This window comes from Leuresthes tenuis, unplaced genomic scaffold (genome assembly GCF_036924035.1).
Source record: "Leuresthes tenuis unplaced genomic scaffold, fLeuTen1.0.hap1 SCAF_8, whole genome shotgun sequence".
NCBI classification, from domain to species: domain Eukaryota; kingdom Metazoa; phylum Chordata; class Actinopteri; order Atheriniformes; family Atherinopsidae; genus Leuresthes; species Leuresthes tenuis.
This window is the reverse complement of record NW_027325362.1, coordinates 33,115,468-33,134,267: the sequence shown is the minus strand read 5'-3', so window position 1 is coordinate 33,134,267 and position 18,800 is coordinate 33,115,468. Positions and strand designations below refer to the sequence as shown.

At 43.1% G+C, this 18,800-nt stretch overlaps 1 protein-coding gene across 1 annotated transcript in view; it reads left to right on the top strand.

Annotated features, from left to right (window-relative positions):
• Positions 1-18,800, top strand: part of zswim8 (zinc finger, SWIM-type containing 8) — a 53,350-nt gene that overhangs the window by 10,179 nt on the left and 24,371 nt on the right. Inside the window, exons 3-13 of the mRNA XM_072391522.1 lie at positions 4,813-4,907; positions 5,158-5,330; positions 9,111-9,218; positions 9,982-10,063; positions 10,662-10,782; positions 11,241-11,442; positions 14,537-14,712; positions 14,835-16,119; positions 16,991-17,122; positions 17,299-17,478; positions 18,024-18,207. Of these exons, the coding sequence (XP_072247623.1) occupies positions 4,813-4,907; positions 5,158-5,330; positions 9,111-9,218; positions 9,982-10,063; positions 10,662-10,782; positions 11,241-11,442; positions 14,537-14,712; positions 14,835-16,119; positions 16,991-17,122; positions 17,299-17,478; positions 18,024-18,207 (2,738 nt within the window). The remainder of the gene's footprint in view (positions 1-4,812; positions 4,908-5,157; positions 5,331-9,110; positions 9,219-9,981; positions 10,064-10,661; positions 10,783-11,240; positions 11,443-14,536; positions 14,713-14,834; positions 16,120-16,990; positions 17,123-17,298; positions 17,479-18,023; positions 18,208-18,800) is intronic.

Genomic DNA, 18,800 nt, shown 5'->3' with positions numbered 1-18,800 from the left:
CGCCTCTGTTCTGGTAGCGCACTGATTGAAGGCCAGACGCGCCACCGCGTTCTGGACCATCTGCAGAGGTTTCACAGCACAGGCTGGGAGACCATTTAGGAGAGCATTGCAGTAGTCAAGGCGGGAGATGACCATGGCCTAAACCAGGAGCTGGGTGGCATGTTGTGTTAGGTATGGTCTGATCTTTCTTATGTTTAGCAATGCGAAGCGGCATGAACGAGCAACCGAGGTAACGTGATCTTTGAAGGTTAGTTGGTCATCAATCAGGACACCCAAGTTTCTAGCAACCTTTGATGGAGCAAGAGGTAGGGATTCAGTTTGGATGCAGATGCTGTGTTGTATGGTTGGTTTGGCTGGGAAGACAAGCAGTTCAGTTTTTGGGAGATTTAGTTGGAGGTGATGGGCTTTCATCCATGTTGATTCGTGCTGAGATCAAACATGAAACATGAAAAGTAATATGAACCAAACAGAATAATAAACCAGATACAAAACAGGTAGATCTCAGGACATCACTTCCTACCCTAGTGGGAGACCTGGCACTGGGAGATGGAGGCTAGCTTCTCGTAGTAAGGAGTGTAGGAGCTGGTTGCAAGGCGTAGTCAGGCTGTAAGGTGGTCATCAGTCATTCTGATCTGTACTTGGACTTGATGATTTTCATGTGTGAGAAAGCAGACTCGCACAAATAAGTTGATCCAAAAAGAGCTGTCAGGTTCAAGGCAAATCTTCTGAGATTGGGATACTTCTCCTCCACAAGTAGCTTCCAGAACACTAAATGCTCTCCAGGTTGAGCGGATGTTGAGCTGGCTTTGATCTCAATGTCATTTTGCAATGTCAGAATCTCATCCTCAAGAGCAGAGCTTTCGGGGTTGAAAACTCATTTGACTTTGGCGGCAATGTCATCAACATAAACAGCTCGGTAAATCTGGCCAAAAATTTGCCTCTGCCTAACCACATAACATCCGTGTGAAGCAGCAGGTCTGTGTGCTCGGCATCATTCTCCTCCAAGTGAGCACGGAAAAGCCTTATTTGCAGACTCCTGGCCCGAACTGAACACACAATCTTCATCGCAATATCCATCACTTCTTTCATATTTAGAATCTTTCCATACAACGCTTGATGGTGAATTATAGGATATCCGGGAAAGATTCACTTTCTTTGCACAGTGCAATGAACTCACTGGTGCGGCCCAACATAGCAGGCGCCCCATCAGTTGTGATGGAGATCAGCTTGAAGAGCGGCAGTTTTGTCTCACTAACAAATCCCATGAAGGCATTGAAAATATCCTCATCTCTGGTATGTCCTTTTAATGGCAGAATGGTGAGTAGTTCTTCCTTGGTGGTCGTGTCTTCAAAAACCATCCTGATGAAAACACAATTGTGCCACATCCACCATATCAGTCGACTCGTCAAATTGGAGGGAAAAGCACTCCCACACGTCAAGGATCCTGAGGAAGGATCCTCAGTTGCTCCTCCACAGCCATTCCCTCACATTGCCTTGTGGTAGTATTGCGGGAGAGTTGCACTTCTTTTATGGCCTTCACGATCTCTGTTTTATTTTTAAAGTTGACAAAAGGGCTATCTGCTGCCTCGAGAAAGGCTTCCTTCACAATTTCACATTCTTTGAATGGCTTCTTGTGTTTTGCAAGGAAGTGACTGACGCAATAGGAAGCAATAGTTGCGGCCTTGCCCAGGGTCTTCGGTTTGGTGCAGACTGACTGCCGTGCTGCAAGCTGTGCTTTCAAATCTCTGATGCTCTGCTCAGACTAATGGGAGACGTGCTTGTTTCCTGCCGTTTCCATGGCGAGAGCAGTCCGCCAGAGAAATTTATATTATAATTTCTTTTTTGCGTGAGAATTATTTTTAAAAAATTTTTCCTACACCCCTCGCGGTCGACTTGGGATCAGTCCGCAGTCGACCAGTAGACCGCGATCGACTGGTTGGGCAGTACTGGTGTAGAAGATGCAGTTGTTACTTTGCTGCACTTTTTGTTTATGCATCTTGAGGAGCAGAAGACACATGCAAGACTCTTATTCATAGACTTCTCCTCAGCATTCAATACTCTCCAAACATTTCTGCTTGCTGATAGGCTCCTCCATCATTTTAAACTTGATCCTAACCTGATTAGTTGGATAACTAACTTTTTAACTAACAGGTCACAGTGTGTGTGAGTTAACAGGGTTTTTTTTTCAATGTTCTCTCCTCTTCCACTGACTCTCCTCAAGGTTGCTGCTTGTCGCCCTTCCTCTTTATTTTGTACACTAACGAGTGTCATAGCAGCTTCAGTAACAGACACATCTTAAAGTTTGCTGATGACACGGTTATTGTTAGTCTTCTCCAGGGGGATGAGCAGGACCATTGACCTGCTGTAGATTACTTTGTAGCTTGGTGTGATAAGTCTTCTCTCGAACTAAATGTTTCGAAAACCAAAGACACGGTTCTTGATTTTAGAAAGTCTACCTCTTTTTCACCACCAACTGTTATCAAAGGTGCAGATGTTGAGATGGAGGAGAGCTATAAATATCTTGGTGTGGTCCTTGATAATAAACTGTAGAAATACATCCATAAATCCATGTGTATGTGACCTCCAAGAAGGTTCAGCAAAGATTGTTCTTTTTAAGGAAAATGATAACCTTCCATGTTTCCTACGAGATGATGACTCTCTTTTACAGAAGTTTTATGGAATCTGTTTTAATATTTTGTGTTATTGTACGGTTTGGAAACCTGAACTTGTCTAACAAGAATCGTCTTGTTAAAACTGCTGGAAAAAATCTCAGGAAGTCAGCAGGCCGGTACTATGTCCATTTATAACAGTCGGGTCCTGTGGAAGGCTAATGAATTGTCCTTCCACTTCTAAACAAGTTTGAGTTTTTGCCCTCAGGTCATCGTTTTAGGGCTCCTGTAAAGACTTCAAGTTATGAGTACCGTTCATTACTGCATTTAAACATTTTGGATATATTAACCTCATTAAACAGTCAGAAACATGCCGATAATGTAACTTTAACACAGCGACAGCGGTACACGGCGTTCAGTGTAGCAGCGAGAGTGAGGAGAGGACCGGTGTTGTGTTGGAAACACACCTTATCCACACAGCTGCAGGTTGTCTGAGTTACAGAACGGAACCGTTCAACTAGAAAGCTTCAGTTAACAAAGTAATATTGGAACAATAATGTTCATCTTTCAGAAAGGAACAGCAGTAACTCCTTAGAAGTTGGTGTACGTCATCTTCATTAGCTAAGCTGTTAGCGTTAGCGTTAGCTGCTGCTAAAGGAAGAAATAAATCAGTAAATAAACCATGAGGAGTTATTTCTCAGATACTTCCATTTCCCTGCTCTGAAGTTCAGGCTCTGAGAGTTGGAACTGATCCTCTTTGTGGCTCAGTTCCTTCAGTCCAGCGTTGAACTGGACCAAGTTGTTAAAACAGTGGGATGAAAAGTGGCTGCTGCACATTCACAGTCTTTAGCTAACTCTGCTGGAACATTAGCCTCAGATATAGTTTATCCACTGGGCTCTTATATCCTCTGAGGCTGCTGCTGGATGGAAGATGCATGTGAGGCTGACAGCAGAACATTTCCACCAGAAGCTGGCTTCATCCGTCCAGCAGGGTGGATGTGAGTGGGCAGGGCTTAGTAGAGGAGGCGGAGTCAACTGTATTTTAGAGATGAAAATCAGAACGGCTCGCTAAATGAGGAACTTACAAACAGGGGAACTAAATAAACACCAGGGTTGTCTTTTTGGGGAGTTTTACAGCTGCTGGTGACTTCAGACGCCCTGATATATGCTCCCAGGAACAGGAAGAAGGAATTTTTTCCATCATATGTCACCTCTGATACACTTTTTGTAGTGTATGAGATGGATGCAACAATTCAGTTTGACAACAGAACCAAAGATGAGCAAATGTAGTCTTTCATGATAGTCTAAAGAAAGAAAACATACTTTATGAGAGTTGTTCACAGAACTACTAGGAATTTGTTTGACCTTTTCGATTGGGTTAGGGGTGACTGACTACTGACCTTTTTTACAGCCCAGCTTTCAATTACCGTTTACCGTTGCTGACTCCATGACTCTAAAGCTCCTTTTACACTTCACTGAATTTCCATTAATCTGGTGGCAGCCGACTGTGTTTGTGTCACAGATGATGCTTTTCTGTCTCATTTAGTGACATCAGTCTGACTCTGTTGGACTTACTAGAGGGTAAAAATGAAGAAAGATGAAATGTTGTAAACAAATAGCTTCTTCTTCTTCATGCTTTTTTCCTTTCTGGTCAGTGCTCGTTTCAGGCAATACCGCCCCAAACGAGCAGCAGTTGTAACTGCGTGATGTTGTTCTGGCGATTTGGTCTTCTTTCAAAAGTGCAGTGTGAGAGTAAACCAAACCAGATGAAGGTGTGAAATATTTTGTCAAGTCCCTTTGACTATGGTGTGAAAGCGCCCTAACTCTCCGGTTTCTATAGATTTATGAAAAGGTTTTCCACACATAACTTTAACTCCACCAACAAAAACTGTTTCAGTTATATTATTTTCTTCCAGTGTTTCTGAGCCCAGACTGAGGCTTAACACCTATCACTAACTGCTTATTTGCTTTACTTTACTTTTTTATGTCTGTTAATTTTAAGCTGATCATTGTCAGTATGATTCCAATATACAACAGTATTGTTCTGTAGGTCCCCAACATTTTCACAAAGCTGCAGCTACAGGGAGTTTTGTTTTTCACTTACTAACTTGGCTCTCTTTATTTTGTTCTCGTATTCTTCCTCATCTTTAACTAATCTGCGTGTTGGCCTAAAATCTGAGTTTGTTTCACACTGCTGCTGCAGGTTATATTCCTGCCTGGCCAATGGGAGTCCAGATGAGTTCCAGCGTGGAGAACAGCTCTATAGAATAAGAGCTGTCAAAGACCCTCTTCAGATTGGTAGGTGGAGGCACTTTTTACCTTTTTATCCCAGGCTTGATAGTTACATTAAGCTGTAACTTTGTGGAGCGTACGTAACCCTCCAGTCACCTCCATTATTTCAGCCATTTCGGTCAATAGCACATTGAAAATCCCTTTACAATCAGCACTTTGCACTAAAACGCACTTTTGATTGTGTTAGATACACAAATATTTTTATACGACTCTTTCCTGTGATCCTCCCCATGTATGTAACCGTCTCTTCTTCCAGGCTTCCATCTCAGTGCTACAGTAGTTTCCAGTCAGTCTGGTCAGTCAAAAGGAGCCTACAATGTGGCAGTCATGTTTGATCGCTGCCGCATCACTTCCTGCAGCTGTACCTGTGGTGCAGGAGCCAAATGGTGTGCCCATGTGGTGGCGCTGTGCCTCTTCAGAATCCACAATGTGAGCTTGTGTCTATATACCTGAATTATTTGGATGGTTGGTCAGACTAAGTTGAAGACATGCATTTTTACTCGGCAATACAACACTGTGAATTGTTGTGAAATGATTGGAATTAAAAACCGAAGTGAGTTCACTTAAATCAATTTAAACAAAAAACTCCACAACATAGTAATCGAAAAACATCCCCTAGCATGAATGATGGAATCACCAAACTTGGAGGGTGCTTTTTCAGCTTTTTTATTTTGTAGAAAAGTAAACAAAACACAGCTATGTCACAAAACATTTTGTTTAATAGCTGAGCATTCTGCTTCTGCAAAACATGCCGAAAAAACTTGAAACGGTCATTTTTTTTTACAGATAAAAACAAATACTGCACCTCATGTAAATATGTAAATGATTGTACATTAAAAGAGCTCTGTTCAGCCACAAACAGAGAGATGTCAGTGGAAACAGTGGAAAGGGTTATAAACCTCCTTCAACAAGGTAATTCAGTTCAGAGTGTGGCAGAAGATGTTGGATGTTCCCAGTCAGCTTGTCTGAAATTTGGAGCAAGAACCAACAACAAAAAAAGGGAAGCAGACCGGTTCGACCAGGGAACACGTCAAAGAGTCAGGACAGAAAACTCAAAGCAGTATGTCTGAAAACAGAAAATGTTCAACAAAAGAAATGAAAAACAAATGGACAGAAACAAGAAACCAGCTGAAGGACATGAGATTTCCTTCCAGAGAAGCCAAACGGCACTCAATCAACACCTTAAGAGAAGAAGAGCAGGTTACAGTCAGCTGAAGAGAAGCAGCCATGGACTGTGTAAGGTTGGATGGAACTGAGACTCAGAGATGAGTCACCAAGGAGACAATGCTGGAACTTTAGTTTGGTGAAGGGCCAGACAAAGTGTGATTCCACAACCCTTATGACGTCTCATTCACAGAGCCCACTTACCTTGGCCAGCTTAGTGAGACTTGGGCGTCACGCTGGAGCCAGGCCTTAGAGAGAGGCTTGTCAGTGTGCATCTGGTGGTTGGTCCTTCTCCCATGGGGAGGCACAGCCCAAAACATCTACATGGGACCACCCTTCTGTGGACCCACCACCTGCAGGAGGCGCTGTAAGGATCTGGTGCTTTGTGGATTGGGCAGCAGCGATCCAATCCCTGGCCGCTGAAACTGGCTATTGAGATATGTAACATAATTTCACTGGTGAGGCAGGAACCCGAGCTTGTGTGTGAGGTTGAGAGATAACAGCTAGATATAGTTGGACTTACCTTGATGCACAGCAGAGGTTCTGGAACCAATCTCATGGAGAGAGGGGACGGGCAGAGGTTGGCTTACTGTTTGGATGGCCTGTAGCGGCTGGATTAAACATGAGGCTTGAAGCAGAGATTCGGTGCAGACCACCCACAACAAACCAATAACAACATGACACACATAGACAGATCTCTTTCTCTCAGGTAGCCTAAGGTCATAGCAACCACTGCTATTAACTGACAGCCATTTATAGACTTCCACTAATTCCTTCCACAAGCTCAACCATCTAACAGGGTAGTCTAAATCCAACAAGAAACTATAAAACTGATAAAACGTACACAAATGACCTAAGTAACAAACTTAGAAAAACAGGACATTAGTAAAAAAAAGTATGTCAAACACCACACTTAAATCTAGCTTCTTAATTCAGCACTGCAACACATGCTACCCCCTCCTTAATTAAGGCCTCTTCTGGAACCTTAAAATGGTGTTCAGGCACCTGGGGACTCTTTTAGCCTGAACACTCTGGAAAGGGAGACAGAGGTAAGAAACTACCACATTACACGCGCAGAAATCCATCTGTCAGTTTCAGAGGTTGAATCAAGTACTATGTATCCATGCACAGAACGGGCCTTCGGCACCAGCTGAAAAGCAGCTATCCCAGAACATCAATTTCCAAACACCAATAAAACACCTCACTATCTGTCATTTCATGCCTCATGTTTTAATGTTAAAGTTGCATTTTATTTAATTCATGGTGCTTCTGGTGAAGGACTTACCTCTGACTTACCTATAGATGGTGAGTTTTCCCCAGTGGACGAAAGGGTGGTGTCCCTGCGCATACTTTGGCTGTTATTTGCAGTATGAGGTGGTTGGTACTTGTCCTGCAGGCAAACACTGAACCCGATGGTGAATGCCTGAGTTGAAGGGAGTTGTCAGACTGAAGAAGGACCTACAGAGCTTGGTTAGCTTTTGGACTCTTGAGGGATCTGCCAGGTACCAACAGCCCAAATGGAATGCAGCTTGGGCAGTTGTGGAATCAAAAACTCAAATGTGAAAAGAGTTAAGGTGAGGCTTTGGAAAATGTCTTTCGGTCGGCATCAAGTCTGATGTCTGGCCACCATTGAGGGGGTGACTCGCAAATCACAGGGGCCGAAGTTGCTATGGTCTTCAAACAACTCCGAGGTGGCAAGGCCACAAGGGGGGATGAGATCTGCCCTGAGTTCCTTAAAGCCCTGGATGTTGTTGGGCTGTCTTGGTTGACACGCCTGTGCTATATTGCATGGAGGACTGGGACAGTGCCTTGGGGTTGTAATCTCTCTATTTAAAAAGGGGAATCAGAGGGCGTGTTCCAACTAGAGGAGGTGATGATATGGGCTGATATGGTGAAGAGAGAGCTGGGATGGAAGGCAAAGCTGTTGATTGAAGAAAACCAGCACATTTCCACCATCAGTGATGATATGGGCTGATGTAAAGGACCAGGGGAGATGGCAGCCATCACCTCTGTAGGAGGTGTTCATGCGGACTCTGTTCTCCTTCCATCACTGATGATATGGGCTGATGTAAAGGACCAGGGGAGATGGCAGCCATCACCTCTGCAGGAGGTGTTCAGGTGGACTCTGTTCTCCTTCCATCACTGATGATATGGGCTGATGTAAAGGACCAGAGGAGATGGCAGCCATCACCTCTGCAGGAGGTGTTCAGGTAGACTCTGTTCTCCTTCCATCACTGATGATATGGGCTGATTTAAAGGACATGGGGAGATGGCAGCCATCACATCTGCAGGAGGTGTTCAGGTGGACTCCAACAATCCATAGAAGGTTTGGTGATGCTCATTTTTCAGGATGATGATGATGCATCTCTCCACAGAGCAAAGAGGGTTCAAACCTTTCTTCAGGAAAGACACCAACTCAGTGACATGGCCAGCAAACAGATCCCCATCTCAATCTGAGAAAGAAAAAGGTTCCTGACAAGGCTCCACCCTGCAGAGCTGATCTGTCAGCTGCTGTACAAGAAAGATGGAACCTGACTGATGAAGAATGATGAAAGAATTCAGGCTGGCAGAAAATAGAGAGGAACTGATTTTTTTATAACTTTTTTTTTTGGTTCATAATCCAATAATTTTTTCCTTGACTTCATTTGAAAAAAATATATTTTAAACCTTTTAAAGTATATCTTATTAAATAAAACTGATTAAAATGAATTTTTTTTTTTTACAAAATAAAAAAGCTCTCCAAATGTGGTGATTTTTATCATTTTGATAGCTGTTGTATAGTCTCTTACTTATGTAGTCTCTTATGTTAAACAGTGTTTTCTTGGGTAAACCTGTAATGTTAGCTGAGTAGTTGACCCTATGTAAAGTGGGTTTCTGTTCCTGTGGTGTCGTCATGGGAGAAGGGCCATATTTGCGCTCTAAAGTTTCAGTAATCTTATTTTGAGCTCGGGTTTTGGAAGTACTTCTCATTGTAGTGTTTTTTTTAAATGTTATTCAATACTGTTTTTGTGTGCGTAATATGTTTGTGTGTGCTTGATTGAGCAGGCATCGGCAGTTTGTCTGAGGGCTCCGGTCTCTGAATCTTTGTCCAGGCTGCAGAGGGACCAGCTCCAAAAGTTTGCCCAATACCTCATCAGTGAGCTGCCTCAACAGGTAACATCCACTTCCTGTCCAAGTTGAGCCATTGTCCCCTACAGTGAGGGGAGGTCAGGTGGCTCTGTTATGTTTTGGGTCTAACTGTCCACATGAGGGACTTTTTGACTTGCTGGAACTGCTGTGGTTTCTCATTTGTGAAAGACGTTTCGACTTCAAGGTAAACACAAGAAACTTGTGCTTTTTTTGATGAAAAAAAAGTTGGTCTGATAACTAAAATCTTGGTTTGAGTGAAAACAATCGAGGCACTGAACCCACGAAAACAACTGACCTACCTAAATGGAATGTGGACCTGATGCACTTTGGAAGTGTTCTGATTGTGCATCAGGACAGTTTGATCTGTGGTTCCCCAACAGAGCTGATTTACAAAAAAAACAACTGAATTGGTCTCTGTTGGTTGAAGAACATCACTTTCAGTCTATATGGATTTTTTTCTGAATTTCTGTTTTATGAAGATTTAAAGTTGTCATGTTAAGAATGACCAGCTCCAGGAAGACGATAATCCCATTAACAGAGTATGATGGGTTTTATAAATATGTTCATTGTGTGAATAATTTGTATTGTCAGTCATTGGATTTCTATCAAGTTGACGACTTGTGGGAGGTTCCAGTCAGAGATCAGAATTAACACACCTGTCGCTCCAGCTGAACTTCAGTGACTTGAAATGAATGGCTCATAAAGCAGCTGTGGTAACACTACACTTTACTGCTTAGGCTAGTTCCTTGATAACAAACTTGATATACATACTCTTGTGTGTCTCCAGATCTTACCTACAGCCCAACGGCTGCTGGATGAGTTGCTGTCCTCTCAGTCTACGGCCATCAACACTGTGTGTGGAGCTCCAGGTTCGATTCAACATTATTACCAACATACTAGGAGAGAACAAACTTGAGCTGCTGTCATCTAGACTTTCTGATTGTCCCAGCTCACTTACTTTTTGTGAACTGAGAAATTGGGTGTTAGATGCACCAAACAACGCTCTCTGCAATTTAAACCTTCCACTAATGACATGACTGACAAATACATCTACAGATGAACTTCTTTTTGGGATAGGGTTACTTTGAATGAACAGTAACTTAAACATAGTCCTTATCTGAGTGACAGTGATTAATGAACAGTCAAGCCAGACTGACATCTGAACATACAGACAGGCTGAGCACAATCAGCATAATGCCACTCCTGTAACTCTCTGCTCTGTGGTCTGCAGTAAACGGCGGCCCGCACACTGTGCTAACACACAGGGTTCAATTTAGACAGACTGTTGACGGGAGTTTACTGCTGGTACTGTTAGCCCTTGTGAACATTGTGTGTAACACTGGCATAACACCTAAAAACCATATAATTGTATCATTACACGTGTGTTATGTGAAGTATCCGCATTGTGCTCTACATGTAGAAGAGTTAGCAGAGTGTATATACGTGTGTATATGTATGTGTGTATAGACCCAACAGCAGGCCCTTCAGCTTCTGACCAGAGCACCTGGTATCTGGATGAGTCAACCCTCAGCGACAACATCAAAAAGACTCTGCATAAGTTCTGTGGGCCCTCACCTGTCGTCTTCAGGTACTCATTTCTCCTCAGATCTCCTTAACGTGTTTCAGGGTTATTTTCAAACACTTTAAGAAGTCCTTTTACACAACAGGTGCACACAGTGTGTTCAGACTTTACCCATCAGTCTCCCCTGATCTAAGAGGGGGACATGTCTGTGTGTGTATGTATGTATATATATATATATATATATATATATATATATTTCTTTTTTTTTTTTTTGTCCTACTATACTGCGATCTACTCTTGTGCTGATATTACAGGCTCAAGGAATAGCTTTTGTTCAGCTAGGCTGCCCTTGTAAAGCCAAACATAGCATACACACATGTGCGTAGACCTTCTGGGTCGTAACTAAAACTCGAAGAATAGCTGTAAACTGAGATTTTGGATTTTTGTTTGTATATCATGATGGAACTTCTCCTGATTGATGAGTCTGTATTACCTGGCTACAATGGCTTTTTTTTTATTAACAGTGATGTGAACTCCATGTACCTCTCCTCCACTGAGCCACCAGCAGCTGCTGAGTGGGCGTGTTTGCTGCGCCCTCTAAGGGGCCGGGAGCCCGAGGGCATCTGGAACCTTCTGTCCATCGTAAGGGAGATGTTTAAGAGACGAGACAGCAATGCTGCCCCGCTGCTTGAGATCCTCACTGAACAGTGCCTTAACTATGAGCAGGTAAGTTGTGACTTACTGTGACATGAGCTCCAGTGCAAACCTACAGATACAGCCTTCCCTGTTTTGTGCTTCACTTATTCAGTCAGTTGACCCCCTGTACCTGTGTTATTTGTGTATGTCTTATGTGACATTTGAAAAAAGAGAAGCACCACCAATTTGAGTGACCTTGTGATCCTTTGTTTGAACTCTTATAGCCTCAGAAATAAAGGGACAGCTTGCATTAATTAATTTCCACTTGCAAGCATTTTTAATGATTTTTGACGGTTTGGATTTAATTTAACTGAATGGAGTGATTCAATTCAATTTTATTTATATAGCGCCAAATTACAACAATTGTCATCTCAAGGCACTTAAATAATATAGTCCAATTCAAGCCAATTGGAATTCAATTCATTGTAATCATAATCCAATTCATTCATATAGAGCAAATAAAAAAAAAAAAAATATCCTAGCTAAGGAAACCAACAGATTGCACCGAAACTTGTCTTCAGTCCAATCTCCGGTCCTGAGCGTGCCTGTGGTGACTGTGGAAAGGAACGGCTGAGGTCCCCCAGCAGTCTAAGCCTATAGCAGCTTAACTATGGGATGTTTCAGGATTACCTGAGCCATCCCTAACTATAAGCTTTATCAAAAAGGAAAGTTTTAAGCCTAATCTTAAAAGTGGAAAGGGTGTCTGTTTCCCTGACATTTACTGGCAGCTTATTCCACAGAGAGGGGCCTGATAACTGAAGGCTCTGCCTCCCATTCTGCTTTTAGAAACTCTGGGAACAACAAGTAAACCTGCAGTTTGGGAGCGAAGTGCTCTTTTAGGAAAATATCTTACAATGAGATCTTTAAGATATGATGGAGCTCTGTCTTTAAGAGCTTTATATGTGAGGAGAAGAATCTTAAATTCTATTCTGAATTTAACAGGGAGCCAATGAAGAGAAGCTAAAACTGGAGAAACATGATCTCTCCTGTTAGTTCTCATCAGAACTCTGGCTGCAACATTTTGGATCAGCTGGAGGCTTTTCAGAGAATATGTGGGACAGCCCAATAATAAAGAATTACAGTAGTCCAATCTTGAAGTAACAAATGCATGAACTAGTTTCTCTGCATCACCCTGAGACAGGATGTTCCTGATTTTAGCAATATTAAGAAGGTGAAAGAAGGCAGAAACTTGTTTTATATGTCTATATCTATATAACTCGACAGTTTATCCCTGAAGCGCTCAGGTCCAAATAGAACAACTTCAGTTTTGTCTGAATTTAAAAGCAGACAGTTCTGAGTCATCCAGGTCTTTATGTCTTTAAGACAGGCTTGTAGTCTGACCAACCTGTTGGTTTCATCTGGTTTCATAGATAAGGACAGCTGAGTATCATCAGCATAACAATGGAAATTCTTTATTAAATATTTTTTGTGGCAGAAAAAACATTGAAAAATTGATAAAACAATGTTTTATTTGATAATAAGTTCATAAAGTCGGTGCATTAGGAAAAAGGGGGAAAAATAATTTTTAAAAAATCAGTTGACAAAGTTTTGAAAGGTTGGAAGTGTAGCAGAGACCATGTGGTTGACATCTCCAAAGATCACCATGGTCACACTTGAGTTTTGTGTTCATGACGTCACAGGCAGGTAAGACAGCTGAACTCTGGATAGATTTGGATGTAAACTCATAGCTAACAGTTCATTGTCTCGGGTACAGATCTTCTCCTTCACAGGGACATTTCTAGGATGATGCAGTCAGCTGTGCAATCAGCAAACAACTATGTCTCAGTGAAACGGTCCCACTGTGTCCCTCTGAGAGCTCCAAGCTCCTACATTTTGTTTGCCATTTGTTTCATATTCCACACGATATTTGAGGGAAGAGACGGTTTATACTTCCCCATCCTTTCTCTACATTTGAGATGTCTCCTCTTCCACTCATACCTGGGGACTCATTCATGGCATTACTTTATCTTTGGAAAGCTCAATCACATGTTAACAACTTTCCTGTTGCCATGGATAACATCACAACAGATGTAAAAAAATGTACATTAAAGATACCAAACCGACCGTCAGAAATCATTCCAGCGTCACACAATCCAAGCCAGTGTAGAACAAATGTTTTAAAGTCATTATAGGAAGATGCACAGAAAGACCAGAGTTGCTGCAGATGGCTGCAATTAGTGTGGCAGCATTCTACACCGCCATTTTAACTTGATGGACACATTTTACTTTGCTGCTCATCCTTGTTAGTCTAAGCCAGTATAAAATGAGAAGCTCCTCAAAATTAAATAGACAAAGAAGCTGAGGAGGAGGAGCCAAAGACGAAAGGAGAACTGTGTTCTTTCTGCAGTTGGAACAGCTTCTGTTTCCAAGAAAACTTATTTCGTTTTGATCACCTTTCCCACTCTCCCTCCTCCCAACTTTTCCTCCAGTTATTTCTCCAGATTCTTTTTTCCAGCCCATTCACAAACTGTTTCCAAACCTTCTTCAACCCTTACTTTTTCTCCACCTTTTTTTTCAATTCCTCCATTTATTTGTCCAAACTTTCCTCCAACTCCTTCTGCACCTAGCAGTTCAGCTCTTCCTCCAACTCTTTCTCCAAACCTCCATCAACCCCTCCTCCAACCTTTCGTCCAACCCCCCCCCCCAACTCTTTATCTAACATTTCCTTTAACCCTCTCTGCAACTCTTCATTCAGTTTTTTTTCTTCAAACCTCCCTCCAAACGCTCTTCCAACCCTTCCAGAACCAGTTGATCCTTACTTAAATATCTTTTCTATAATCTGAGTCCCGAGTGAGACTGTCTGTTGCCAATATAAACACTTTTACTTTGCTGTGATATTACAGAACCGCTGTTTTTGAAGATGCTTGTCAAATAGTATAGTGTTTGTCTGATTGTATAGATTTTTGTACCTAAAATTAATTTACACCCAAATGTGTTTAAATGAAAGTGGAACTGAAGTTTTCTTTAATGTTGGTGCTAGTATTAGGATGAACAAATATCAATTGTTCTTTGAGATGTCGCACAAATCTCAGCCCACCTATTATATTAGCTGTAGATCTGGAGGACGAGTGGTCCTCTGCTTGTTGGAAGGTCAGCAGTTTGACTGTGCTCCCTGTGTTTCCAGATCATCAGCTGGTGGTACAGTGTTCGGACATCAGCATCCCACAGTAGTGCCAGTGGCCACACTGGCCGCAGCAATGGTCAGTCGGAGGTAGCAGCTCACGCCTGTGCTAGCATGTGTGATGAGATGGTTGTTCTGTGGAGGCTGGCAGTGCTCGACCCCACTATGAGCCCATGCAGGTCAGAACTTTCACACCAGACTTTCTATCGGTTATGGCCATGTTAAAATGTTGTAACATCAACACAATAATGATCGCAGAATTTGAGAGGTGAAAATGAAGGCTGCATATCTTCTCTTCTAGGCGGTTGGAACTGGCGAACCAGCTTAAGCAGTGGCACTTGAAAGTTATAGAGATAGTAAAACGGGGACAACATCGCAAGTCTCTGGATAAACTTTTTCAGGGCTTCAAGCCAGCTGTGGAGTCCTGTTATTTCAATTGGGAGGTGGCTTACCCACTGGAAGGCATCACATACTGCAATGCAGATAAGAAGAGTGCCACATTCTGCTGGCCAAGGGCAATGCAGCTCCAGAGAGGAGTCAAAGCCTCAGGTGTGGAGTCATCTGAAGCAGGTGGAGGTGGCAGAGCAGAAGGTGGAGCTGGTGGAGACTATAAAGGAAGAGGAAGTTGTCACTCATCACAACAGGAAGTGGCCGTGCGACCAAAGGAGACCGTTCTGAGCAAAAGGAAAGGTCTATCACTGAGTGGAGGTGGAGCGATGCTGGTCCGTCTGGGAGGAAGCGTCTCTCTGTCTCTGGAAGACAACGGAGGGAAGTGCATGTATAAAGGGCCAGCTCCCTCCTCTGGAGGGAAACTAAAACTCACACAGGGCAGTGGAAAGGGGGCATCTGTAGGAGGTTCTGGAGGAAGTGGAGGTTTAGGAAGTTGTAAGCATGTCAGTGCCAAGCGGAGAACCAGCAGTGAGGACAGCTCCTTAGAGCCAGACCTGGCTGAGCTCAGCTTGGATGACAGCTGCACTCTGGCTCTGGGGGCCGAGGCCAGCAACACTTTTGATTTTCTTCCCCCACCACCAGAGATGTTGCCCTCTCCAAGCCCGCTGCTCAGAGACTCCTCTAAATACAGTAGCAGCAATGGAGGAAGCAAGACTTTTGAAACCAAGCATGTCTGCCATGTCTCAGCTGCACTGGCTGCGGCAGAGCCTGCTCCACCTTGCTTTCCTTCAAAAGAGACCACGGTGGCTGTTATGGACATGCCCAGCACTGCAGAAAAAGAAGCAGAGGTGGAGGTAGAACCTGTCCAGAACAAAGATGAAAGCATAGCTTCAACTGACAGTCCCCAGCCTTCCACCTCCACAATAACAATGAGATCTGGCAACTCTCAAGCATCTGCCAAGCTTCTGCGGGGCCGCAGGGAAGCAGCATCTGCTGGAGGAGCAGCAGATGCAGGTGGATCAGCTGAAGGTGGAGGTTCTGAGGGAGAAGCTGTGGGTGAAGACGATTATCAAGTGTACTACCTGAGTGCCGCCTCAGAGGAGGGAGCAGACAGACAGCTGGTTGACAGTCACCAGGAGGAAGAGCCAGACATCTTTGCAGGGATTAAACCGCTGGAGCAAGAGGGACGCATGGAGGTAAGGAAGGAAAGCCAAATACTCTACAAGCAGCTTAAGGGAATGAAATGGGTTTGGAAAAGGTACAATAGTAAGACTCATGATATAGATCAGAGTGTGTGGTGCTAATAACTACACTCAACCAATCACATCAGTGGTAAATACTAAACAGACTGTACTTTTTGTGAGTGCTTTTTTTGTCTAGTTGACCACTCAAAGCACAAAACATCACTGGTTTTATTGCCTGGAACCAATAAAATTTACATATGACAAGAAGAGATCATAAAATGCAAAGATGCTTCTCCACAAACTGCTAACTGAAGGCTCTGCCTCTGCCTGGAAGATTGCAGAGATGAGAGAAATAAATGCTTACAATACTTAGCTGAGGAGCTGTTTGATGTTCTGTTGCTGTCATAGCTTTACTCTTTGATAATGTAAGCAGAGGAAATCTCCTGTAGTGCTCCTCACTCTGGAAGAAGTACACAGCTCCCCCTGTCTCAAAAAAGCCCAGAATGTTCTAAAGGACACTTCACACCCTGGTCACTCTCCGTTTGATTGATACCATCAGGCAGACAGTACACATCAACCAAAACAAGGACAAACGGATTCAGACACAACTTCTACTCCACAGCAATAACCACACTCAACAAAGCTCAGTGTAATCCAGGCCCCAGTGTGAAAGGGCTGTGAGTGCAGTAACAGATGGGTGTGTGTCTTTTTGTCCTGTTTTCATTTTTACACACTTTTTCTATGGTTTATTTCCTTTACAACTTGATTGTTGCACTGGACTGGCATTTTAATTTATTTGTACAGGTACAATGACCATAAAGATGGCATGTCATGGCAGTGTCCTCTTAAGTCATGGAACCAATGTGCGCTTGTGTGTGTGTAGGTGCTGTTTGCCTGTGCTGAAGCCCTCCACGCACATGGTTACAGTAATGAGGCTTGCCGGCTGGCAGTGGAGCTGGCCAGAGACCTGTTAGCCAACCCTCCAGACCTGAAAGTGGAGCAGCCACAGACTAAGGTAGATACAGTCACAAGTTCCACCACCCTGGAGTAGATTGTCCTCAACATCTTACTTGTCCTTCTGTTGTACAGTGTCAGTCTGTTGTCATCCTCTTAGAGAGACAGTCACCCTTAATTCCACTAACTGGAGGTAAGGTATTATGTCAGCCTCTGACATATGTTTGTTTGATTTAGGGTAAGAAGAGCAAGGTGTCCACCAGTCGTCAGACTCAGGTAGCCACCAACACACTGTCGAAAGCTGCCTTCCTCCTCACTGTCCTAAGTGAGCGGCTGGAGCTCCATAATCTGGCGTTCAGCACCGGAATGTTCTCCCTGGAACTCCAGAGACCACCAGCATCTACTAAAGCTCTGGAGGTAGAAATGTTGTAGAATGACATATTTTGTCAACGATGAAACACTGAGGTCTTTCTGTTCAAATGATACTATGTTAAAGGGGAAGTTCGTTTTTTTAAACCTGCACCTTATTTCTGGCATGAAGTACGTTCATCCACTCACTGAGAACAGTTTGGTGACTCAAGATCTGCGTATATCCATATAACGGAGTGAACGGGGCAGACGATGCAGCCTCCAAATACAGCATTATCTGTCTTTATTTCACCAATACTTTAAGAAGAATGTTAGTTCAGAGCTTTTACTGTCAAAGTATGTAGGGATGTAACTGAAGTAGACATGGAAAAAAAGTCTCCTGAAAAGAAGCATACATAAGAAGTGATTCACTAAAAAAAAAAGATCCTCATGTTACATATGTGTTACTTGTGGGGAGCCGAACACATAAAGTCAAATTTATTTGTACAGCACATTTCATGTACAAAACAATTCAAAGTGCTTTAGATCTAATAAAAGCTTTGCAGCATATAAAAGCATGTACGGCTGGTACTGACTGTGTGTGGACTAACCAGGTGAAGCTAGCGTACCAGGAGTCAGAGGTGGTGGCTCTGTTGAAGAAGATTCCTCTGGGTCTGGTGGAGATGACAGCCATTAGAGAGCGAGCCGAGCAGCTCAGGGACGGAAACCTGTGTGACTACAGACCTGTGCTGCCGCTCATGTTGGCCAGCTTCATCTTCGATGTTCTGTGTACCCCAGGTAATACCTCTAACGTCTGATTCTTAATCAAAGTAGACAGTTTTGGACTGAGATGTGCTGGAGGACTGTCTTAACCATTTAAAGTAAAATTTGCTGCGGTTTTTGTCTGGCTCAGTCTCAAGTCTCATAATTGAAGTAAACAAATCATGTGTTGGAGATGCATACTTAAAAAAAAGTAGAATACCCTCCAAAGACAAAGTAAATGGGGTTGTTTTTATTTATTTTTTTCAACAACTTATAATGTTTAGCTTTTTTTGCCTTTACTCAATAGTCGTGATGCAGACAGGATATGAGGAAAACAGAGGAGCCTGATTGGTCAAACAACTGACCTTACTGTTGTGTGTGTGTGTGTGTCAAACACAGGGTCTCAAACTGCTTTTGTGACCTCATGCCTATGGTGGCTGAGAAGATGATGTGTATTTACAGCTGAGTGAATGAGATGAAATCATGATGAAACTAAATAGTGTTAGATATTTTTTTGCTGTGTAAAACCACACTGCTGTGGATCGTGGCCACCAGCTGCATGCTTGCCTAACTTCGAGTGGCAGCTCAAATGAACTGAAGACCTTCCATGTAGTTTTAGGGCTATTTTA